This window comes from Lutjanus erythropterus, chromosome 22 (genome assembly GCF_056507025.1).
Source record: "Lutjanus erythropterus isolate fLutEry1 chromosome 22, fLutEry1.hap2, whole genome shotgun sequence".
NCBI lineage: Eukaryota > Metazoa > Chordata > Actinopteri > Lutjaniformes > Lutjanidae > Lutjanus > Lutjanus erythropterus.
The window spans coordinates 23,092,215-23,117,692 of NC_139338.1; the positions used below are offsets into that span (position 1 = coordinate 23,092,215).

Genomic DNA, 25,478 nt, shown 5'->3' on the forward strand with positions numbered 1-25,478 from the left:
CGTTTTTCTGGGAAAAGGAAATGTACATCAGAAACTCCTGAGAGATACCTGCAGCTTCCTATGTCAATGCGAAACATCCCCCGAAAAGATCTAACTAATAAATTAAATAAGGGAGATGTTTGCTTTAGTTTAGCAATATTATGTATAGAGACCATCATCATAATGGTTCGGCTGTCATGAATGATCCGAGATGAAGGCATCCCATTTATTTTTCCACATGGCGTAAGCTCTGTCCTTCAGGTGAGCTGGCAGGGAGCTGTACCTGCAGGCAGAAAAAAAATTATGAGAATGAGCTCTGTGAACATAATATTATGAGGAAGTCAATTACAGGATTTTAACATGGATTTTCTTAGCAGAAAATATACGTTTCACATCATAAACTTGGACTTGAAAGTTATGTTTACAAACTGCAGCTGACAAATCCTACTCATTCTTAAAAATTTGTTTGTGGGGGGAAAAAAAATCAGTTGGTGAGGCTTCAATTTCAAGGTCCCATAATTTTATGGTAAATAAGTGGTAATCACCAAGAAATATACTTGAAATTTCTCAGAAATTACCTCCAAATTACCCACAAATTTCATAGTTAATTATGTGTTAATTACAAAGTACCGTTTTCATGTAGTGGGTGGTAATTTACCATGAAATTTGGAGTAAATTTACAGTTAATGTCAAAGAAAGTTCAAATATGTGAAATGGTAATTGCCACTTGATTGCATGAAAACAACACTTGTGAATTATCGCATACTTAATATGAAATTTGGGGATAATTTTGAGGTAAATTGAGAGAAATTTCCAGTATGTTGCTTTTTAATTACCACTCACTTCATGAAAACGGTACTTGCTAATTATCACGTAATTAAGTAATTTGTGGGTGATTTCTAAGGAATTTCAAGTATATTACTTGAGAGTTACCACGTATTTACCCTGAAAACAATGCTGCTGTAGTGTCTAATAAAGGGTCTAATAAAGAACATTTTTTTTCTAGTTTTTGTCTTATTTTATACAGAGTAAAGCTTATTATTATACTGTAAAATAAAGTGTATTCCCCCTATTCCCCCTGTTAGACTTTGACACTTTACAACAGAAGTGTACTTTAAACCAAAACTCAGACTTATCCTTTAAAACCTACTAGTGTCTAATAAGTATACAATCTAAAATCATATGCTTAGTAAAGTCTGGCATTTTAGTAAAAAGACAAAAACGACAAGAAATGGTCGTTCAGATCACAAGGAGATTCATATTTGCTTTAAAAGCTAAAGTAACATACGGAGAAATAAAATCAACTGATTCTCACCTGATAGAATTAACAGCCAACTCTTTCAAAGTGCCCAGGTTTGCTTTTAACCCTCCGATACCAACAAAGGCTTCATAGAAGTCGTAGGAGAGGCCTGTGGTGCCGAACAGAGACGGGTCGTCAGAACTGATCACCATCGGGTGGCCCTCAGACATCAGCACAGCTGCAGGGTGGTTCCGAAGGTCCGAAACCAGCTTCAACACCTGGAGGACAGAGGTGAAATAAACCCAGATACGTCATATATGAAGACAAGCGCACAAATGCTGAATCCAGATGTCCAGACTTCACCGCATACAGTAAAACCTGTTCTGCATAATGTCAAAATATGCTGCCACTGTAAATAAATGCTGTAAAATAAAATGTACCTCTGTTACCTCATGCATTGTTTTTCCTGCTCTGTGTTGTTGTGGCTGCACTGCTCTGGGTTCAACTGTGTGTACACTTCCCAATAAAACTCATCAATTTGGGGGGGGGTCAGCCATGTTCTTTGTTTACTTTTGGCACCATGGACCTGAAACGCATTTGAGGTCGGAAGTTGGGAATTTCTTTTGGGAAATTCCGACCTCTGACTAGGGGTCAGGGTCAGGAATTTGAATTAATCTCCGTGGAAACAGGTTAGAGCTCAAGTGCCATCATGACACGATGACAGTGAATAGTCAAGTCAAGTTTGCCAAATCATAACAGAAGTTATCAGAAGGCACTTGTCATATAGAGCAGGTCTACACCGTTTTCCATCGACCAAACAGTTCCCAGCATGAGCAAGCACTTGCCAGCAGTGTTGAGGGGAAAACTCTCTTTTAACAGGCAAAAACCTTGAGCAGAACCAGACTTTGGGTGGGCTGCTGTTTGTCTTGACTGGTTCAGTTGAGGCAAAATCCACGCATAGAATAATGTACAATGAACAGGTCGTTATTGTGAAATAAACCCCAAATCACCTTGAAGGGTTTATTCACAATAATGACCTGCTCACTGTACATTATCCTGGTTATTACATGGTTACTTATCAAAATAAATCGACACAAAATATTAATTTTAAAAGGATCGTGTTGATTTAAAAATGATTTCATAGCAATGGTCTGTGTTACGTGCCACAGTGTCTGCGTAGTGCTGTGATCTCCTGTGCCCAGGTTCTGCCCCTCCCCCTTGCAGATTGCAGTGATTGGTGTCAGGTGCAGCTGCTCTGCAATCAGACCTGGTGCTTAAAAACCTGGGGAGTGCAGCCAGTCAGGGCCAGTGGGCCATTCGGCAGTCTGCAGTCTGTTAGTCTGTAGGCTAATCCTGCAGCAGCAGGTTAGTCTTCTCGTGGTGATCGACAAGTGCTTTGCTAGTGTTCCGCTAGTGAAGTCACTTGTCTTTGTCTTTCATGTGCCATGCTTACCTCTGTGTTTAGCAAGAGCACTCGTCCGGGCGCCCCCCATGTGCTTTGATAGTCCCGCCAGCTAGCAAAGGCACTCTGTTGTGTTCTGTGCATGGACAATTGTTGTCTTTTGTGTGTTGCGTGCGTTTAATTCAGTAGGTTCAGTTAACCCTTTTATTAGTTTAATTTGTTAACTTAATTTGACACATTTGTTAATAAATGAACTTTTGTTTACATCTTTGTCTCAGTTCTCCTTCCTTCCTTTTTCCCCTGGTTATATTTAATTAATGTTGCACCCCTCATCCCCTAGCCCAACTTGGGGTCGTAACAGTCTGCTATAAAGAAATAACTGACCTTAAGAGTACTGCAACTGACCAATCGGAATCAAGAGTTTAACAAAGCCATGTAATAAATACATTTAACAGTACGCATATGAAAGTAAAGTCTGCAAGGGCTCATGCCCCAAGCCTGGATGGTGAACATCTGGATTCAGAAATATATATATTTTTTTCAGTAGTGTCAATGACAAAAGGTTATCTGACCTGGTTTGAGACTGGACACAGCTCCACGGCCACGTTTCTTTTCCTAGAGAGCTCTTTGGCAAGTGGATGGTGTGCCAGCGCGTAGCCGTGACCGATGCGCATGGTGTTGAAGAGAAGGGCGTCGAGAATGTTTTGATCCACGTCGGTGCCTTCATCATCTAGAAAAAATACACACGCAGAGGAATCAGAGTACAAGATTTTTTTTTAACTTAAGAGAAGTGTACTGTTTTGTAATTAATCATAATGTATTTTATGCTTTTGATGCACCCACCTGTCTCCCCTGCATGAAAGAAATATGGCAGCTTGACACCCAGGTCAGCCGGCAGAGAAAGTGCCTCCCTGAAGTACCAGAGAGTTCTCCCGCTGTCCTCCCTGCCCACCTGAAAAGGAAAACTTACTAGACCACTAGAGCTAATTGTTTCAATCATACAAGAGTTTCAACAACTTAGATCACCTCTTACCATGTCAAATCCTGCAACAACATCTGGGAAGTCCTTTTGCAGCTGAATGGCTTCTTTCACGGCTGCTTTGACCTCGGATACACCCAGAGCTCTGAAGGAAGCGGCAGCAATAATGCACACAAATATGAGAATTATATTTGACTGATGCGGCAAGATTCACCGACAAAAAGACCTACTGTGCAATTTTACTTAAACGTTTACATTATGAGATGCCTTATGTGAACGTTCAGCAGATTTCTGGGTATATAATAAGTGCTCTGATGCTTGCAATTTTATGCATTTATAGCTGTTTGTGTAATCTGTAAGATGTAAACAGCAACATGGTAAAGAGAGTCAAAAATCCCCCTGACAACAGTTTCCAAATACAAACTGTACTGACAAACAGCAGCACAGACAAGTAGCTACATACTGTCAAAAAGATATTTAGTAGGATATTCACCCAGTATAAGTGCCTAGTAGGGGCGCACACTGATATCACTACTCCTGGAAACATGATTAGTTAAAGGGGCACTCCAGCAACTTTGCATTGCATTTCCATAAAATTGAGGAAAAGATTAACCCCACAAACAAGTTATCCAGATAAGGAAAAAAGTTTATCATTGTCATTTTATTTCAATAACATGCCAACACTCAAAGAAGATTAGATTTTTGGAAGATCATCTTTTTATTAGGAGGATAATTAGCCCAACTGTTTAAGCCAAAGGAATTTAGGAAAGTCAAACTGAATTAAAAAAGATATTGTGTTTATTAAAACAAGCTACTTCTTATCTAGGACTACAAGTCTGCATTGTTTCTTTTCCATTTCTGAAAACTAAAAGTGGCACATTTTGCGTTGCAGGTCTTTAATTAGATATTTGTAGTCTTCATTCCCAAGATTGGATAACATGACATCACTATGACTCAGGGTTAGTTTGTCAGACTTTGTGAAGATCCTCCAGAGCTACAGCCGACTTTTCAGATGTTTGGCGTTACTAAATTGGAGGAGTGTCCTTTAATAGCTGCAATGGCCACTTCCAGAAAACAGGAAATGAGAAAAGCTCAGAGATAATATAATCACTCGTGGTTACAGGATTAAGTGTAATTCTTCCAAACAGGGACGCCGTTTCAGTTAAATTAGAGCTTTGATCGTGGCACATCGTCACCACTTTACTTGTTTGGGTTTTATGTTCAAGTAATTCAAAAAGGCCCCATCTTAACCTGTTACTAAATATATCTCAGTGTTTTTCTTCTATTTTATTTCTACTCAACTAATTTTCAGGGGGAAATGGTGTACTTTTAACTACATCATGTATGCAGTATAGAGTTTTAGTTGTAATGAAGGATTTTTTTTTATCAGTTGTTTCACTCACAAAAAGGCTCTGAGTACTTCCATCACTTCAGTTATGCAACTTTTTCAGTCTCTCAAATTACAGCAAATTATGAGTAATTAGGCGTTAAAATCAGAAAACACAGGTCTTGTTAAAGTCCCCGCTGTTGCAGAGATTCTTTGAACATCAGGCCACACAACATGGAGTGGACTTAAAGGGGTAGTTCGGGTCTTTGGAAGTGGGGTTGTATGAGGTACTTACATAGTCAGTGAATTAGTAGATGGTTGTTGCCTCCAGTTTTGAGAAGCAGCAGAAGTACTGGTGTAGGAAGCTAAACAATGTACTGCTGTTGAGAGGGTCAGCAGCAAAACACTATTTTAAAAAAAAATTCTCTGCCAAACTCCATTGACAAAAATAGTCATTTTAACTCACAGGAAATGGGAGCTGCTGGTCTGCCGCTGCCTCAATGGGCTAGTTTGTTTGTGACTTTGGTGTTTCAAAGAGTTTGTTTGGAGTCACTGAAGTCACACAAAAACACAAACTAACTAACTAATGGAGGCAGAGGTAGACCTGCAACTCCCCTGTTCTGCAAGGTAAAATTACTGTTTTTGTCAAAGGAGTTTGGCTGGATTGGAGTAAGCAATATTTGGCTTATATAATGGCGGTTTGCCATCAGAGAAAACTGTCTAACAGCAAGGTAAGGTAGTGAAAATATCTCATATAAACCATACACTTAAACTGACTTTTTGGACAGACCTTTTTATATGCCGCTGTGGACAGGGCCATTGCTAAGCTTCCTGCACCAGTACTCCTGCTGCTTCTACAAACCAGGGGCGTGTCATCCACCATGTTCTGTAGGTAACACACTGACTATGGATAAATATCTCATACAACCCCACTTCAGATAATCCAAACTATCCCTTTAACATATTGATTTTACTCGTAGATACGATACCTGTGTACAGCGATTATGATCCGAGCCCCGAGAAAGTCCGGATGATCTGCTATAAATTTCTTTGTCACTTCTTGAAACGTTTTCAGAGTCCAGACCCTATCGTGAATGGTTCCATCAAGCTCATATGTCTGAAACACACAGAAGGGTTTGGTTAGAGATCAGATCAGATCTGCCCCTGCTGATACTTGAGCTGAGGATAAGGTATAAGCAAACACGAACCCTTGAGAGTCCGCTCCGCAGCTCCAGATACATGATATTGTCAAGGTGGAGCTCCTCCAGGCCCTTGTACAAGTAGTCCCTCAGCACTGGGGCGTGGGTGATAAGCCCGGCAGCTGCGATAAAGGCTTTCTCAAACTTCTCCCACACAACATCTTGGTTTGGGTATTCATTATCTGGATCCTCAGTGAACAGTGTGAGCTGCTGCATTAAACTGAAAAACACATAAAACAGATATTCTGCGTTAAGTTCTCTTGTTATATCTAGACATGAAATGTGTAACGGAGGGTGACGTCTTACTCAACCTGTTATCAAAGCCTATAGGGTCTCCTACTTTGGCTCTCAAGGTCTCGAGCAGTTGCCAGTAGAAGCAGTCCCATCGGGGGAAAGGCTGATGGACGGAGAACAAGAAGCGGACCGAGTTGTCCCACGTGAAGCAGACGTAGCAGTTTGGCCTGTAGGTGACGTTTTTCACCAGCCATTCAACGCCGACCAGAGCGGAGCTGTGGATGTGGAGGGCTGCACCTGTCACCCAAACAGCAGGATAAAACCTCAGACTGATGTACTGAACCCAGACAGTGGCATAAGATGAAGACCTTGCCGGTGCTGAGAGCATGGACGGATTATTAGACAGTGGACCCCTGGACACTTACTAACTTTGCCACATGCAAAACTGGTGCTACAGGCCACAGTTTGAAGCAAAGGGCCACTAATCAAGCTGCTGTATTTGATGTGTTGGGAGTGAGACTGTGTTGTTTATTAACATTATCTGTATTGTTATTGTAAAGTTGCAACTGATGTTCATAACACCTTGTAAATGGGAAATAAATCAATAAACATCATTTAGCTGGCCATTATAAAGTTGTTACTGATGTTTATAAATAATTGTAAATTGTTTAATACCATGTAGTGCATCTATAAACATTTTCTGGATGATTGTTGTAAAGTTGCAACTGATATTTATAAAGCTTTGTAACTGGTTAATTAAATACTGTGTTGTGCATTTATAAACATAATTTGACTGACCATTATGAAGTTGTAACTGATGATTGGTTAATCAAATACTGTATAGTAAATTTTAACCTTTTACAAAGTTTTAAAAACATCAGTCACAACTTCATACGACCATCCAGATAATGTTTATAGATGCATAACACAGTGTTTAATCATATGGATAGCCATTAATAGGTTGCAACTGATGTTTATAAAACTCTGTAAACTGTTAATTAAATACTGTGTAGTTTATAAACTTTGTAAATACTTCATTAACTGCAGTGCAGTGCATCTAAAAACATGATTTGGATGGGCATTATAATGTTGTAACTGATACTTTTGTAAATGTTAATAAATACTGTGTAGTACATCTATAAACTTTATAAATGGCTTTTATAAAAGTTTTACAATTGCTTAAATGGTTTAAAAAGCATATATACATATATATCAATGTTTGAATGTTTTTAAGTGCAAACTATTAAATAAAGTTTAATAACCTATCACATTAATTGCCACTTTACCATTTATTGATGATGGTTATTATGGAGTGTTATGATTGTGACATTACCTTTAGGCATCTTCTGCAGCAGTTTGAAGATTGCGCTCCTCTGTATGAGCGGCTTCGCTTTGAAGAAGTGGACGGCAGGAGGGAAGTGAGCAGCGGACATCTCTTTCTCCTTCAGTCCATGGAGGTGGGCGTCCAGCGTCTGCTCGGCCGCCGTCAGTGCAACCTGGCCTCCGGTCTGCCTGAACGTCTCCTGAAGCATCAGCACTTCCCTCTGAGCGGGGTCGGGCATCCCATCGGTCACTCTTACAAACCACAGCAGGGGCACATAAGTGACCACAGCCTGGCAGATTGAGATCAGCATGTCCGTGAGCGGCACAGGAAGGTGCTAGAACATGATCACACTCCCTCCACAACAGCAGGATCACTGTAACAAAGAAATACTATTTAAATAAAAAAAAAAAAAGAAGTCCAAAATCTGAGGTGACATATTAAAATGGTTAATTTTGTGTGAGCAGAAGATGTACAGTAAGGTTTGTCATTTTTGCCTTTTCAGAGGACTTATTTCTTAATGCCACATTTATTTCCCAGCTCTTTTAATTTCCATGTATTCTACACAAATGAAGGTGTTTTTTTCTCACACATGCCAGTGTTGCCAGATTGGTTGGAATTCTAAAATAAAAGTTAAATAAATAAAAGTAGTTCTTTGCATAATATATTTTTTTTTTTAATGAAAACTTACTTTTTAATTTATATCTACATATTTTTGTAGGCATTTTGGAACATACTGAACAAAACAAAAAGAAAAAAATGAGGGAAAAAAGATAAAGTAATAATAATAATAAAGTAAAATAAGAAATAGGTGGACATGTTAAAAATGAAAACAAGAACAGGCAGTTGCACAAAGTTAAAACTCAAGTCTCATCTCATTATGAGGGGCTACATGGACAAAAGTATATAAAAAATAAAAAATAAAAGGAGACAAGTTACATTCAGGAAGGTGGGCGTTTATAGTTTGGTTTAATATAATCCATAAATGCCACACATTGTATATCTCGTTTTCTCAAGCTTAACATGCTGCATTATGTCTCTAAACTTATTTATTTATTTAACTACATTGACTTCATTCATTTATTTATACACTATAAAAAAGTAAACATTAAGAAAACTCATAATTCATTAAGATTTTTTAGCTTTGAATCAAACTCCCATGTTTTGACACAACTTTTATAAATAACATTTTGCCAGCCTGCAGTATTTTGTTGAGATAATTTTCTTTTGTTCTTTAGATTAACTTGAATCTTTTGAGTTTTAGTGCCACGAGAGGGTGCTCAAATATGACCGTACTCCCTCCACAGGAGCAGGATCACTGTAAAGAAAGAAATACTGTGTTAGACATGAACTAATAATCACATTAAAGTCCTGTTGCCTTGGCGGAGAGGTCGGTGTAGCTCTTGCGGCGTAGCGGGTAAATAAATTTGACAAAGTTGTTTTAATGCCATTCAACAAGATAACATGCTGCTCAGCTCGCATTACAGCGCTGACAGAGCCCATTCAGTCGCCTCACCACGACTGTTTTCCTTTCCGAGTCAAAAAAATTAGCTGTGAGAAAAGTGGAGGAAAGAGATAAACAACTCTCAAGTCATTCACAAAAACTATACAGGAAAGGACAAATATTAAAAGGCAAATGTAGACACTTTAAAACATGAAATACTTACCAGTAAGAAGGAGCTCCTGCTGTCCTGTGTCTCAGCTCCGCCGTCTCACAACAGACTTGTTTTCCACACCGTCTTCCGCAGTCAGTCTAGCATGTCAGCAAAATACTTGGAGCAACTGGATAATTGGGGCATTTTTCTCTGACAAATACCATGTGATAAACTAATGAATAAAGCATGAATGGCCAGTGATGGGAAATAAATTTTAAAAAATTGCAAACTCTAAGCAGTGAGGACATCGTACGAGCCAAAAAGAACAGAGAAGTGATACTAATGATTTATATTTTATTAGGTTTTACATTTCCACAATATAACATTTTCAGTTTGAGACACAATCAAAACAAAACAAAAAAAAAAAGAAATGAACAAAAAAAACAAAACAACAACCACACATACGTATAATTTAATCTGGTTTCCTCATATACATACAGTGCATCCCCTGGAATGATCATTTTGATTCATGACAGAATAATGTAACATCAATAAATTAACTCTGTAAGGTCGTGTACGGTCCTTTGTTTTGTTTTTTTTCCTCTGTGATTGGTTGGAGCAGACACCCATTAGCAACACAATGCCCCATGCAACTTATAATGCGGAGCAGAGGTTAATGAAACTGGGAAAAAACCGTGTCACAGTCGCTGCGTTTGTCATGAAAACTGATCCAATTAGAGGACGACCTGTTAAAACATCCAGCCCAAATCACCCCGGCCCGGTCATCCCTGACTAATCGGTGTAAACTGAGATCCTCGAGAAAAAAAAAGGGAAGCAGCAGAGTAAACCAGCCATTGCAGCTGTGCAGTACCCGCGACGCACATCTGTAATGTTAAGCTGCAGCGTCTATCATGTCCCTTAATGCACAGTAAAATACAGCAACACATCACACAACAACAACGCGTCTCTTTTGCATCGGAAGATCGTTTCACAGACAAGAGGAATGACGTCTTTTCATATGACAAAAAATAAAAAATAAAAGGAGAGTTTTTTTTTTTTTCTCTAATACAGTGGAGCTACTCAGTCCATAAACTTGCGGTTTGGGTTGGCACCGAAGAGAGCCACTCGGATTTCAGGCATCATCTGCAAACACAGAAACACGTTTTATAAGTATGGCTGCTTATTATATACTCCACTAATCATTTGGTCTATAAAATATTAGAAAATAGCAAAAAAAAAAAACTGAGGTGGCATTAAAAGTGTTAGTTTTGTGTGACCAAAACTCCAAAGATGTATAGTTTACTCATATTTGAAAAAGGGAAGGTTTGTCATTTTTGCATTTTCTGACAAGAAACCGCTGTTATATAAGCCAAATATCGTTCTCTCCAAACCAACCAAACTCCATTGGCACAATCAGTAATTGACCCGCTGCTAAGCCCCGCCTCTAACAGCAACTGTCAAATCATAGCTTAGCAACCGTAACTAGAGCTGACAAGCTTTCCACTTCTCTCCATGTTGACACAGTGTGCAGGAGGCTCAGGGAGGAGTGATACTCTGTTCTAGGAATCTGGACGGTGACACCTTCTCTGTAGTCTCTCAGAAACGTATATCACGTAGATTTACCTGCCGAATTTCACCATTCAACCAATGTTTGCTGAGAAGCTACTTTTGTTTCTGTGTCTAAGGATTCAAAGACCTCATGTTTCAACAGTTACCCCCGATTTCAATGTTATATCTGCCACCGTCATCGCTGTAAACTGCATACATGGAGCACAAGAATTAAGTTTGGCATGCTTAGCAACAGTAACTAAGGAGGGCGGGGCTTAGCAAAGGGTCAATTTTACCTCACAGAACGTGGTATTTTTTGTTCTAACCGCTGCCTTGATCTGTTAGTTTGTTTGTGTTACTGATATATGATAAAAGAAAAGTGAAATAAGTGTAGAATTAGGCAATAAAAGTACCTCGAGATAATAAAAGTAGTCCTTTGAAAAACTTAAGTCTTAAAATAAAAACCTATTTATTAATTTAACTACATTTCTTTATATTTACATGTATTTATATATTTATTTCCTCATTTCAGAATTAATTTCATAGGCTTATTTATTAACTTATATATTTAATATTGACTGAAACGGCCTGCCACAGAAAAGGACCCGTTTCTACTTCCTACCTGCTGAGCCATGAGGTCCAGTCTGCTCTCCAGGGTGTTGGACACCTTGATCTTCCCGTCACCGTTATAGATTTCAACACCTCCAGAACTTGACGAAGACAAGGAGAAACACAATTAAGAAAATAAACTCACTCAGCTTTCGAGCAACCGGTAAAGCTTGATTCATGTTTCAAACGTGATGCTGCTTACACGTCTGGGGAGATGAAGTTGTCCTGGTCGATGCGGACCTCCAGGTTGGTTTTCACAGCTGCTTTGTATATGGGAATATTCCTCTGGATGGAGGCCTGGAAGAGCCACAAAACAATTTTAAGCTAGATTTCAGCTGATTTTAATGGGTTATCTCTCTCGTGCATCGGTCAGCAGAACGCCCCTCTCTGTCTTCAAAAATGAAAACAAAATAAAAACCTGCTCTCTTGGATTGTACCTCATTTGTGCATCACTTCGGACAAAAGCAGCTGCCAAATGGATCAATATAAATGTAAATCTGAACATGCACTCACCTGTACCAACTGCACGTCCTGTTTACGGCAGCGAACAGTCACTTTGGGCTCCAGAAGCTGATAGAATCCCTGGTGTGAAAGATTATGAAAAGCTTATCAGATCTCAGTTTTTAATAACAGCATCCTCATAAACATATACATTTAAAGGGATAGTTCTAACTTTTCGAAACATACACTTAAGCTGATATTGGATTTTTTTTTAGCTGGGCCTTTTTTAGGTGACTAAAATACACTTATCTAAACACACACACACACACACACACACACACACACACACACACACACACACACACACACATAATTAACTGAATCAAACAACAATCATAAACATTCATAAAGACTCCTGAAACGCAGTTATTGCAGTATAATGACAGTCTTATGCACACCCCTTCAAATAAAATGTCACTGCTTGTTGTACCTAATAAAGTGGCACCTGTGTCCGCAGCAGCTGAGAGGACAAACTCACCTGTAGGAGCAGTCCGTCCATCAGGGCTGGATACTTGGACGGGTCTTTTGCGACATTAGCGAGCCGCTGGCGGGCCTCGTTCAGCATTTCCTGAGGGCACACAAACACACAAGGTCTCTGTTATTTACAAACGGGGGCATTTAAAGCATGAGGGTGTGGTGACAAACTGGTGTACGGCTGCTTACCGAGATCATATCATCCCGAGCCTTCAGTACCTTCAGTCGAGCCTGGTTCATCAGGTTTGACATTTGACTGTTAAGTGGACAAATAACACACACATTGTGTCTGTTTAGAATTCAGTGTCAGACTTTGTTTGTTTGTTCCTGCGGAAACATTGGAGACTGCTTGGGGCAGATTACAAAAGAGTCACTGTAGGACGAAGCAACTTAATGAAATTAGGGAAGCTCTGTGTCACATACAGTTATCTCTTTGTTCTTAAAAAGTCCGAATTAGGGAAGGGCGGACTTGAAGTGTCCTGTGATTTATCGCCATGACTCACATTTTCTTCTGCTGCTCGATCTGCTTTTCTTTCTTCTCGTAGTACTCCATTATCTTCAGCCTCTGAGTCTGCACCAGGCGACCCTTCTCGATGTTAAACTCTTCTTCTGCCTGCAGGAGGAGACAAATATCACTCAGCAAGAAATCTCACATCGTAACATTGTTTCAGTTTAAGGGTTTTAGTGCCATTTCACAGAATCAGTGTCTCCTCTGTCTCCAGGACAATATATGCATAAATATGCATGAAAAATATCTGTATAATAAATTATAATAGTAAGCAAAATGTCCTGAACTTTGTCCTAATTGCAATTTGAAGATTTATCATGTAAAACCTGAAGAGAACACTGATAATATAAGATTTTAGCCCATCTGCAATCTTTAACACTATACTTCACCATGAAATATAACAAACAAATCTTATTTTTATCAACATTTCAGTCAAGTTCAATCTTGACGGTTTTGGTAAATTGTTTGAAAATTTAAATGTGTGTTATTAGATATGAGGCTGAAAAAAGATAAAGTAAGAAATTTGGAAAAGTTACAACATGCACATGGCACCAATGTGGCAGAATAGCCCTTAATATTATGATATTAAAGAAAGTTTTATCACAGAATTTCATGTAAGAACGGATTTGGAATCAGTGTTATGTGCCATGACTAGTCTGAGGCTTTCACCTTTTAATTATTAATATGGCACTACGGCATCATATGAGACTAAAATGATTAATATCAGTGAGTTGTGGTGTGTTTCAGCCCAGGTCTTTCAAGGTTGCTATACATTTAACAGCCACCAGATGTCACTGTGGTTTACTGAGCTTAAAGCATCATAAGGCTTCATATGCCCGTCATTACTGAAAGTGTTTGCACCCTGTGAGCTACAGAGTCACCTGAAACAAGATTATTTTATAAGCATGAAAGACTATTAAATCAGGATAAAATACTATTTGACCACCTAATGTACATGTCCTGTTAGTGAACACTTGTTTGATGTGATTTCTCGTTTCTTTTCTGTGAAGTCAGTTGTTCTTTCTTTTGACTCCGTTAAAAACAGATCCTGAAACTCAACTGGAATATTCCTGGTAAAATACAATAAAAGAAAATAAAATAAGCTTTATCTATAGACAGGTTTTAAGTTAAAAAAAAATTCTTCACATCGGGAACAAAAATAAAATCAACATAAAATTGTAAATGACCTAATTAGACTTTATAACACAATTAACAAAAACTGTCTCAGTACAATAACATAGAAGAATAATAGAACTCATTGCTTCATATCAATCTGCTATAAGTAAAGGTCAATATTGACTATATGACTCGTTAATAAGGCATAAAATGTCTTTAAAAAAAGGCAAAACATCCATGCTCTGTGTGATTTTACCTTCGCATCAATTTCTTCTGCCTTCTCATTGGCCTCCTGTTCAATGAAGGCCATCATGTGCTTGATCTGCAGACAGGAGGAAAGAACAATTACTGACAAAGAAGACGACTTGATTAACATTTCCCCACAACAGATCAGTGAAAGACTGATTAATCGGTCGGTCAATTAATCAGGCTGATCACGTGGCATTTTGAGATAAGCAGCATTAGAGGATGATAAACAAAAACAGTCTGAATGTTTCCTGAGTTTTCTAAATGTTACCATGTTTCTCCTAAATGACAGAAAAGCTAATCTAAATCTGAAAAACATATTAGAATGATTACGATGTGATTTTTGCAGGGAGCTGAACCAAACAAAGATGTTTTCTGTAGTCTGTAGAATACGATGTGTAGGTCAGGATGTCTCTGCAGCGAGATCATATCTAATTTAAAATGGTATTTTGACACATTTTGCCTTTAATATTACACCTCTTGCTATTTGAAAAATTTCAACCAATTGTTGATTCAGTGTTGATGGTAAATGTAGTTTGCTGAAGCAATAAATTTTGTAGTCTGTGCTATATATTGACAGGAAAAACAAGAGTTCCCGTAATGCATGCTGGTACATGTAGGCACTGCTTCATGGCTCTGTGAGCAGGAAAACTCAGTTTTCTTGGTCAATACAGCAGCAAAGAGGAATAAATTCAACACTGCTTGAACATCAACTTAAAGAATGGTGAACTCTTCCTTTGAATATCAGCCACATTCTCAAATGTATTTTGCTATTTAAGTGATTAATAACAAAATCTAAAACACATTACTGACTAAAGAGATGTATATGAGAGTTAAAGGTGGCTGCACTATTTTTAGTTTACCATATCATGTAGCCATAGTACAGGGCTGAGCAATATATCAATATTACATCATGAAATGCAAAGAGGATTTAAAGGCTGCATTACAGTGAAGTGATGTGATTCATCATTACATCCACATTTATGATTATTATTTACCTAAAATCTCATTATGTTAATATTTTGTGAAAACACCAATAGTCATGATCATCTCTTTATAATTTTGTCATAATATTGATCTTGGTCTCATATATTGTGATGCTTGATTTTGTCCATATCAATCAGCCTCACTGTTGGCAAGTTTAATCTACAGCAATGCATTATATTCCATAATCTTTATATCAGTGTTCCCCAACCCTGATCCTCAGGGCTCACTGTCCTGCATGTTTTAGATGTTTCCCTGCTCCAACACACCTGATTCAAATGATCAGGTTGTTGTCAGGCTTCTGCAGAGGCTTGATGATGAGCTGATCAATTGAATCAGGTGTGTTGGAGCAGGGAAACATATAAAACATGCAGGACAGTGGACCCTGAGGACCAGGGTTGGGCACTGCTGCTTTATATGTTTGCATTATTTGAGATTTATGATATGTTGTATCTGAGAAACTGTGTACATGGAGATATATATTATATATAACGCCATGGCCTAAAAATATCAGGATATTATTTATAAGCAGTATCACCCAGAACTACCCTAGTATGAACTGAAAGTACCAACAATTGTCATCTCTCATAATGAAAAGAGATTATTTCTCACCCTGCTGTGAACTGACTCTGTCACTACGGTGAGGAATGTCTCTGTCCATTTTGCTTATGAACACACACTTATAACATATGTAGGCCTACAGCTGAACTTCAGCTCCTTTGGAGGTTATTTTCAGTGTTTGCTAATATTTCCCATTGGAGTGTCCAGACTGTGGCTCACTCATTTCCAGTTCCTCATCAGGGCCTGGCAGGCATGTGTTCATCATGTGATCATTTGGAAATATGAGCCTCCACACATCAGTTATAACTTCAACACAAAACACTGGCTTCAAAATGGCAACTCATTTTGTTATAACTAGCATTCTTGTGCACAAAACCTACACTTAAAACACCCTAAATGTTGTATTTTAGCTTCTGTTTGTATTTGTTTGGATGCTAACCTACTGCAGCTCTCTCAATGTCATTCTCCTGGACACACACTTCATACGAAACTTGCAGCTAGTAGAAACATCTCTCGGTGATGTAATACGAGATCTAGCAGCATAAAAAGTCCCTCTGCAGTAACAGAAGAGAATCAGCTGAATGGTGTCATTTTTGAAGGTTAAAACGGTTCATTACCTGCTTCTGTACATCGGCATCGCTGAGCGCCATGGTTGCAGCTGTCAAAGATCCGAGGGGCCTATGAGGAAAAAAACAAAAAAGCCAAATATTTAAATAAATAAAGAGATAAATGAGACGATAATTATCATCAAGGGGGGATTGATTATGTGATGTAAGCGTTAAATCGATCATTATTTACCTGAAAATCACAGACGAGAAGGTATGAATTAATCGCCGCAGTCGTGACTCGTAAAGATGTCTACGGAAGATCAGCTGATTTGCTGTGTCACATGATGTTTACTTCCTGTCGGGCAGCCAATCAGGACCGAAAACAACAGATGAACCCAAGACACGATAAAGATCTCGCGAGAGGGATCGTTTTAACCCAAATCATGATCTTTCCGTAACCACAACCAAGTATTTTTTGTCTAAAAACCTAACAAGATATTTGAGAGAGTCTTATAAAATTATAAATCATAATTAGTTTGTATAAAGTGCACGATAAAGGAACAATGAGCGCAAATCTCGCGAGAGTTTTGAAAATGTAGGGTTCCCTTCCAGACAAGAGGAAACAAGGAAAAGAGTGGTTGATTTGGTCATTTTCATGGCTCATTTACTTTTACCACATATTAATATATGCATTTAAAATACTATACATTAACTAATATACATTTTAGATTGAAAAAATAATAATTTGAATTTAAATTGTATCTTTATCTTACTGTTTTTTAAATAATCATACTGTTTTATTTGCTTTGCTTTTAATGTTTGCTTTTTTATGGATCACTTTGTAACTTAAATAAGAAAACTGCTATATAATTAATGGCATAAAGAAATAATAAAATTATTATTCATTTGTTGACATTGGTTACACCATTACACTGTTCTATGTATCTTAAAGAAAACTGAGACTAGTCACAATTATACAAAAGCACTTTATTTAAAACTTTGCAAATCCCTGATGATTGCATCTGACAGCTACATCTGTTGCATAGTGGGGATCTGCACTCCACTGAGTGACTTTGAGCTCCAAAAGGATTTTGCTTCTTTTTTGTGCTTCGTCATTTACAAACAAAAAAAATATTTTGTTAGAATTTTTCATTGTTGCCTTTAATTTTTAAAGAATGACACAATAAATTTTGACTTTCTCTTGCAACTTTATTTGAAAACAACATCTAAAATGATTGCAACATACATTACAATTTTTAATAAAAGCTGCTATGAAATGTGAAGTTATTTTAAGCCACAACAATCCCAAAATAGCCTGTGAAATCCTGGAGGTACTGATAGATAGATTCAGATTTAGCTACGGCAGTTACAGTAAAGTATAATGTCTGATAGACTGAAATCCCATCCAACGTCCCAGCAAGAAAATTTCACAACTTTTACGACGGATTAGGGTTGCTGGTCTATTTGGTGTCAGTCCTATCGGGCAGCACTGCTCCTGGCATAGTTTCCAGTCTTGTTAACGTGTCTCGCCAGCAGAGGGAAGTAGATCTTGGAAAGTTCAGCTTTAGAAATAGCTCCCCTCTCCGTCTGACATGCGTTTTCCACACTGTGGACTGACTGATAATCTGGTGTTTGGACAATGAGCATAAAACTCCACTGACTGTTTACAAGAGTGAAACACTCACCCACTGACCTCTGGTGACCTCTTAGACAAACAGGTTAAAGTCTGATTCAAGATTCAACATTTAAACAGTCAATTTGTCATTATTTGCTTAAGCTATTCATAGTCTTTCTCACTGTGAACAGACAGCAAAGTCACCACTGACTGCTCTCCAGCCAACTCTTATGTCATGGATTTGGGAAGAGGGGTGGGTGAGAGCGAGAGGGTGGGAGGGAGGAGGGAGGAGGGAGGAGGGAGACTTTTGCACAGCTTGTCCATCTTGTTATTCTCGTGCCAGCTCCAGCATGCATGTCTGCCTATCTGTTGTTTTGTGGCTCCGTGTGTGAATGCACGTCTCACTTTGATCTGCAGCATCTGCTTCTCATCTAGCAAGACTCCTTCGAGAGGACGCAGGTATGCTGGGATGTTTGTTTTTTTTCTTACCTTTTTATTCACACGGCAGAAAGTTTTAAAATCTGAAGGAGAGTGTAGACAAGAATGTGATCAGATATTTTTGGGCCTTTGTGCACCATGCTTTGTTAAAAGCGTGTTATCTGTAAACATGTCAGAGTTTTAAAGGGTCATTATGGGTCACCGTGGTGTTGTGAAGGACAAAATCTCAGTAGAACGTGCCATGAAGAGCTGGTTTGTCTCATCAAATCATTCTCCCACCTTGACATTGAAGCTGACCTTTTCTAAAATCTGGCATCTGATCCTCATCACACATTAGCATAGAAAGGGTGCCCTAAATCTCCCTAAACATTTACTTCACCATGAGTCTGTTATCGCTGCAGGATCAATGGGAATCCAATTACTCAAGTAGGCCAGTAAGTTCAGCAGGATGACAGAGTCGAAAAGGCTGATTGGGTTCTTAGCAGCCAGAGAAACAGAGGAGTCTGTGTGTGAGCATGTGTGTGTGTGTGAAAGGTTTCAAATGTTTATATGGTCAACTTTTATTGTCTCACTGTGGATTAAAGTCTGCACTGGTCACAGCTTGCATGGGGCAGACAATATGGCAGCTAGTTGGTCATTAAATCTGTGACGTCTGGGAGGCGTCTGTCTCAGTCTGCCCACTCTGGAGACGGTGGAGAGAGTCCAGGTCAAGGAGTTTAGTCATGAAAGCATGAGAAAAAAAAAAGATAATATACAAAATATCAAATCATAAATAAGAAAAATGTAGATTTAACAGATCTGAATACTGAAAAACAAACCTGAGCATTTAAAAATTCTGTCAAGGTTCTGCTGTGCACTGGAAATGTTTATTCAAGGCCTTTTTATTGATTTTGTCCAGCTGTTAGACTCAGAGTCAGAAGGTTTTATTGCACAAAAAGTACCAAGCTGTTGCATAACAGGCAGTAAAGGATTTGTCTTTCTCCTGTGAAGCAACACAAAAGAAACTGTGTTTTATAAACTGAGAACATGTACAGAGAGGTATGGCTATACAAGACTAATACACCACTAATGGGACTTAGATGTGGACGGGGAAGTCAGGATTTCAGTGAGGTAGGGACAGTTGACTTGAATAAAAGATGGACGCCACAGCTCCACTTCCTCCTGCTGTACAAAACTGACGCCAAAATATCCCAGATACAAGTGCTGCCGTCTTGCACTGGTGACAGAGTCTGCGCAGCAGTGATCAGCCTTTGGTGGATCCCTGGTGGATGTTCTTAGGGTAAATATTTTTACTATAATAAGTCATAAAATAACTTCTTCTCTGAAATTTCTTTTGATTTTGTCAGAAACTGTGAGGGCAAATAAATATTCCAACAGTTTAAGAATGTTTCTCAACACAAAACTGTTTTTTTTACCACCTACAATCCTTAATATCGTTAAAAGATTCAGAGAATTAGGAGAAATCTCTGCATTTAGGGGACAAGGCTGAAAACTATAACTGAATGCATGTGACCTTTGACCCCTCAGAGGGCACTGCATTAAAAACCCACATAATTGTATAAAGAGAACACTTTGGAAAACTGCAATTTAAGACTCTACCATGCAAAGACAAAGTCATATATCAACAACATCCAGAAATACTGCAGACTCCTCTGAGGACCATCCAGATTGTTACCAGTCAGCGTCTGTGATGGTGTGGGGGTGTGTTAGTGCCCATGGCATCATGGGTAACTGTCACATCTGTGAAGGCTTCATTAATGCTGATTTTGGAGCAACATGTGCTGCCATCCAGATGAAGTCTTTCTCAGAAATCCCTGCTTATCTCAGCAGGACAATGCCAAGACACATTCTGCGTGTTTTACAACAGTGTGGTTTAAGCCTCTGCATGCTTTACTCTCAGGTTCACATCATGTCACTAACACACCTGAAAGAGAGCGGCTAATGGGTCAAGGGTGACACACAGGCATGGATGTGCCTGTGCAAGCTTGGAGGATGTCGTACGACTTCAGCTTCTCCCATAGTTTTTTTCTGACTTTTTTCTTATTTATTGGATAATAATAATAGTAGAAACAGAGACAAGAGGCATGGGAGAAAAAGGAGATATGTGGCATTTTATGCAGTGATAAACATCAACCTTTGTAAAAAAAAAAAAAAAATTCTGCAGTGAATTCTAGTTTTCTGCTTATTTATTTTACAAAATGAAATACAGTACGACCTTTACTGAATCTATCTTGTAAATCTCATTTACGTTTCACCTCCTGCTGCAGCTACTAATTACCACTAATTACAACTGTTTGTTTTGCTCTCAGTAAGCAAACGAAACACGTCTTCACAACTTAATGTAAGGTCAAGTGTAAATGTAAGAGATATTCAAGAGCCTGTTAAAGGATTTGTCCTCGTTTAGCAGGGCTCTACTCTTCATGTATTCTGAGGTGCACAGAGGAAAATAAAGTCGTTTTTTAATTAATGCATCTCTGTTTAACCATTAAAAACTTAACAGTAAACAGACAGTATGTACGGGCAAAAAATGGAAGGGCAAAGTAACTCAAGGAGATACTAAAGAATTATGAAATGTAAGATTCATAACTTTGGACCTAACAAATGACATGGATCGACACTTTACTGATCCTCTAATAATGACATATCAGGTTTTTGGAATACATTTTTTGTTTTTGGTTTCTAAAACTGAAAGATTCAAGCTTATGCAAAGAAGAAAGGGCAATTTTCTCAACAAAAGATTATAGGTCAGCCAAACTTTGTTTTGTGAAGGCAGTTGGTTTGAAAATTCGGAAATTTCTAAATTCTTTTCACAGAGTATTTTATACAGAATTTTTTTTCCGTGGTTTCCAGGTTTTTTGTGCCCAAGGCACAGCAGAGGGTCGGCCAAAATCTCAAGGCACTTCTGTATTTATAATATCTGTGTAGAATAGCTGCTGTAATGTGTGTTATCACTCTGTAAACTTTATTTTTTACAATATTACTCATGCAATATTTATTAATAAGATGATTTAAGATGATTTTACCATGTAGCAACCAATTAATCTGAAAAGAAGTTATTATAGACACTCTAATAAATCATTTATAAAACTACACAAGTGGATGCTGGCATTCACTTTGAAGGAAAGTTTTTAAAGGATTTTTATTTTAAATTAAAACTTCATGAGGAATTTTTTGTAAAGATGGAAACTGCAATAATAATTTACAGTTGTCACAAAATCCCTCACCATTTGGGAACCACTGACGTAGAGCACATGTGTGAAGAGGCCACATGATGTTGTGAACGTGATTGGACGGCGAAGAGAGTGTTGAGAGAATCTATTCTGGGGTTGGCAGGGGTGGGTGAATACTTTCTGCAATCAAAGCTGAGACATGGCACAAGGGGTGAGGGGGGTCACCTTGAGACTGATACATGTAGACACTTTTAAACCTAATTCATGCTAACAGCCACGTATATACAGTGGTTATTGTCATTCTGGAGCTTCTCAAGAAATTAGGATTATATACAGTTGAGATTAGATGTAAATATCTGAGAGTTGGATTGCTTGAATTCTGGTGTTTCAGACATAATGAATAAATATGTCACTTCCATTTCATGTTCCTCACGTCATGTGAAATCACTGAAATAGCTTCCACGCTGCGGGGACAGATGGAGATGTATATGGTGCCTAAACATAGTAAGATATGCAGGTCGAGGCTATAGATAGTCACAGCCGCTGCACTACAGAACAGACAGTGAGCAACTTTTTCCAACCGCAGGCTCATCGATGTCACTGAGAACAGAGACGCGTTGACAAATTAGCATGTTGCTCTTTTCAAAACAAAATAACAACGTGCTGTACATGGTTTAACCGGGGTTAAAGCCTGCAGGGAGGCAAATAAAATCAGACAATTAAAGATCCAATGTGTAAGATTTACAGGGATCTATTAGCAGTATATGACAGAAATGCAATATAATATTCATAAGTATGTTTTCTTCAGTGTATATTTACATGAAAATAAGAACTGTTGAGTTTGTCCACCATCTGAAGTTACTTTTTTATCTCTGCAGCAGCCAGCCTTCATTCTGGAGGGAAAGGCCCCAGTCGAATCCAGCAGGGGGGATGGAGGAGGCGGGGAGGCGGGTTCCCTCAGCCCCGGACCTACTGGTCCGCCTCTGACCCAGGCGGAGAGCCTCGGACCCTGGCAGAGCGAGAGCCTGCTGGCCGAGTCCTGGTCAACCATGGGCGACATGGACCACGAGGACACTAAGAGCCTGGACAGCAGCGACGGGGCGGCTCTGACCGGAGAGGAGAACCACTCCTCCAACTCCGACATGGTCCACCTGGAGCCAGAGGAGGCCGAGCTGCTGGAGGAGGCGGAGAAGGAGGAGGAGAGCGCGAGGAGGACGGAGGAAGAGGAGGAAGAAGACGAGGAGCTGCAGACGAGCGTGTTGAGCATTTTGGGTGGGGAGAAGGAGCTGGCTGAGCAGGAGCTCCACGCCCCAGAAACTGAGGAGCTCCTGGTGACAGCGGAGGAGCCCCGCGTGGAGAGGGAACCCGCCGAGTTCATGCAGGTGGTTCCCCCGATGGCCCTGCCTCCTCTGCCAATCGTCAGGCTCGATCCCCCCTCCGCTACGTCCACCCCGGTCCCTTCGACCACAACCTCTGAAGCTGAGGATCTTTACTCCACTCAGGGCCTCCACCCTCCTGCCATCCTCGCACCACTGGCAGCAGAGCCTCCAACAGAAAGTGTCGAGCAACCAAAGTTCTCACAGATTCCCCTCTCGGACGTGGAGGAACACTCAGTCGAAGCCTCTCAAGCAGCACCAGAAAAGCTGGAGCCCACTGCCACTTTACCAAAGACTTCCAAACCTCTGACCTCCACCGAGCTGCTGTGTGGAGGCGCTGCTTTAGTAGCCGTGGTTGGAGCAGTAGCATATGGAGCTGTGGCCTACTGTAGGAAGTAGAAAACCAAATCACCCTTTCAACACAGGTCTAATCTATTCCAAATGAAAAATTCCACTTCACTCTGAATTCTGGATTTTACTCTCCGACACTCTTTGTATTGTAATTATTATTATTATTAAACTCATAAATTTGATTTTTGGGATTCGTTTTGTGCTACCTCAGCTCACAGCAGAGCTCATGGCCTTTGTTTTTCTGTCTACAATAGATCTCTGAGGAAACTTAGCCGGTAAAATGCAAACCTGGAATGTAAAATCATGCAAAGTACAATTTTAAAGAATCCTGAAACTTGTCGTGCTTGTTTGATTTTTTCTTTGTGTCACTGCGTCTCTTATTACTTCACCAGAGAAAGTTGGAATTACCAGTTCCTCTTCTAACTCTCATGTTACTTGAGACTTTACCAAACAACTGTGACTCTGTTGTTTAGACAATAGAAACCTTTGGCAGCTTTCTGTATCTTGAGGATGACATTTTCAAACATTTCATAGGCTATATAAATGCTGGTTTGCAGAATGGGAATATTAGAGCATTACAGGGAGGGAAAGTGTGTTTTTTCAGGCAGTGGGTGTTTTTTGAGGTAATAGACTGTTGGACAAACGGGCTTTCGGTCAAGTGGGACCTTTTTCACATTATTTGAGTATTATTTGACTATTTGGCATGGCACCAGCAAAGGTTCCACGGGTTAATTAACCAAAGACTGATGATCTCTTCTCAGATCACTTCATCAGAAACCATTTTTAGATGTCCAAAGATGGAAAAGCTTAGAGAAAAGATTAGAGAAAAGTCTTGCAGAATATGTTTTTCCCCTCCATCTTTGAATTCTACCTCTGTGTTGGTTCAGTTTGGGTGCTGATGCTGAGGACTCTGGGATTGCCCATTGTTCTGATTTCCCATTATTCTAAATCCCCAATAGTCTAAAAAATGTCCCATTGGGCCAAGAGTCTATTTGACATCCAGTTATCCCAAAAACAAACACCCACTGCTCCAAAAATGCTCACTCTCCCTGGAGCGTTTTGACCTTAATATCTTAACTTTGTCGGGTGAAATTTGTCGTCATGGGAACCTTGAATCGTCATTGCCATGCTGTTTCATTATATTATAAACCTCTGTGTGGTATTTTACTGTCCAATAAGCCTTCAAAATCACAGATCTGTTAAATACTGCAGCCTTAATGCGCCTACCATCAGGTTAAACAAATAAATGTCCTGCTGTGACCCTGCAGAAGATACTAAACCACTCCCAGCTCCAGTGGTATTAGCCATGACTTTTTTACCTCCCTGTGTAAGCAGTGCAACAGATTTGGATCCAAACAAACAGAGTAAAATAATCAAACTTGAATTCAGCAAAGCAGATTAGTTCCCTCTACAACCTGTTAAATGCAAATATTGATTTTCAGCAGTTAAAGTGAACTGTACAGTAAATATACAGAGAGCTGGCAGTTCTGTGTGGTAAATATTAAACAGGCTGCCCTGTTTTTTTAGCCTAAGTACCATTATTACTGTAGGCGTGCATGTCGGCATCATGTTATGGGACAGTCAGCTGTAAAACAAAATCAAAATCTCTCCTGATCTCTGTGTAAATATGGACCCGCCTGCTGCTGGGAGATACAGGAAGGATGGATGAGATAATGTCAGTATGAGTGAGTAACATCAGGCTTTCAAACTTCCTCTTGCCAGTCAAGCATGTATCTCCCACACGTCACCCATAAATGGTGGACACCAAGGGACATGCTTGACGGGGCCGCCAGTATGTTTTCTATCCTGTAAGACAGTGGTGCCCAACCCTGGTCCTCAGGGACCCCTGTCCTGCATGTTTTAGATGTTTCCCTGCTCCAACACACCTGATTCAAATGATCAGGTTGTTTCTGCAGAGGCTTGATGACGAGCTGATCATGTGAATCAGGTGTGTTGGAGCAGGGAAACATATAAAACATGCGGGGCAGTGGGCCCTGAGAGGTGTGAAGACAAAACACATTGTGCTCCCTCCTCTACTGTCACAGTGCACATCAACATTTTTAATCCAATTTAATATATGTCGACTTAAACACATAAATTACAACTAAATGTGATATATTCAGCTGGTAACTTTTCTGCCCCAAGACCTTAAATATC

At 39.3% G+C, this 25,478-nt stretch overlaps 3 protein-coding genes across 3 annotated transcripts; 1 reads left to right on the forward strand and 2 right to left on the reverse strand.

Annotated features, from left to right (window-relative positions):
• Positions 1–46: 46 nt before the first annotated feature.
• ada2b (adenosine deaminase 2b) lies at positions 47–9,439 on the reverse strand. The gene is made up of 10 exons (XM_084710932.1): positions 9,349–9,439; positions 7,694–8,057; positions 6,438–6,657; positions 6,136–6,346; positions 5,917–6,044; positions 3,655–3,745; positions 3,465–3,573; positions 3,194–3,351; positions 1,295–1,497; positions 47–262 (listed from the first exon to the last, which is right to left on the reverse strand). The coding sequence occupies exons 2-10, from the start codon at positions 7,992–7,994 to the stop codon at positions 175–177; spliced, it is 1,509 nt and encodes a 502-aa protein (XP_084567058.1). The 5' UTR covers positions 7,995–8,057; positions 9,349–9,439; the 3' UTR covers positions 47–174.
• A 174-nt stretch (positions 9,440–9,613) lies between these two features.
• On the reverse strand, positions 9,614–16,717 carry atp6v1e1b (ATPase H+ transporting V1 subunit E1b). Its single transcript, XM_084711073.1, has 10 exons — positions 16,622–16,717; positions 16,441–16,501; positions 14,289–14,354; positions 12,912–13,021; positions 12,598–12,664; positions 12,413–12,502; positions 11,947–12,015; positions 11,636–11,730; positions 11,447–11,534; positions 9,614–10,419 (listed from the first exon to the last, which is right to left on the reverse strand). Exons 2-10 carry the CDS (start codon positions 16,471–16,473, stop codon positions 10,357–10,359), a joined length of 681 nt encoding a protein of 226 aa, XP_084567199.1. The 5' UTR covers positions 16,474–16,501; positions 16,622–16,717; the 3' UTR covers positions 9,614–10,356.
• Positions 16,718–18,288: 1,571 nt separating this feature from the next.
• On the forward strand, positions 18,289–23,660 carry LOC146306936 (uncharacterized). The gene is made up of 2 exons (XM_084711453.1): positions 18,289–18,445; positions 22,473–23,660. The coding sequence occupies exon 2, from the start codon at positions 22,644–22,646 to the stop codon at positions 23,367–23,369; it is 726 nt and encodes a 241-aa protein (XP_084567579.1). The 5' UTR covers positions 18,289–18,445; positions 22,473–22,643; the 3' UTR covers positions 23,370–23,660.
• The last annotated feature ends 1,818 nt before the right edge of the window (positions 23,661–25,478 follow it).

What these genes read in the sequence shown, in the direction of transcription:
- ada2b (XM_084710932.1), bottom strand. Translation starts at nt 7,994, where the DNA reads ATGCTGATCTCAATCTGCCAGGCTGTGGTCACTTATGTGCCCCTGCTG. An exon ending in CTTTCATGCAGGGGAGACAG is followed by an intron (nt 3,352 to 3,464) that starts GTGGGTGCATCA and finishes TATTTTTTCTAG; the next exon opens with ATGATGAAGGCACCGACGTG. An exon ending in TTGGCTGTTAATTCTATCAG is followed by an intron (nt 263 to 1,294) that starts GTGAGAATCAGT and finishes TTCTGCCTGCAG; the next exon opens with GTACAGCTCCCTGCCAGCTC.
- atp6v1e1b (XM_084711073.1), bottom strand. Translation starts at nt 16,473, where the DNA reads ATGGCGCTCAGCGATGCCGATGTACAGAAGCAG. An exon ending in AGGACGTGCAGTTGGTACAG is followed by an intron (nt 11,731 to 11,946) that starts GTGAGTGCATGT and finishes TGGCTCTTCCAG; the next exon opens with GCCTCCATCCAGAGGAATAT. An exon ending in AACTTCATCTCCCCAGACGT is followed by an intron (nt 11,535 to 11,635) that starts GTAAGCAGCATC and finishes GTCTTCGTCAAG; the next exon opens with TTCTGGAGGTGTTGAAATCT.
- LOC146306936 (XM_084711453.1), top strand. Translation starts at nt 22,644, where the DNA reads ATGGGCGACATGGACCACGAGGACACTAAGAGCCTGGACAGCAGCGAC.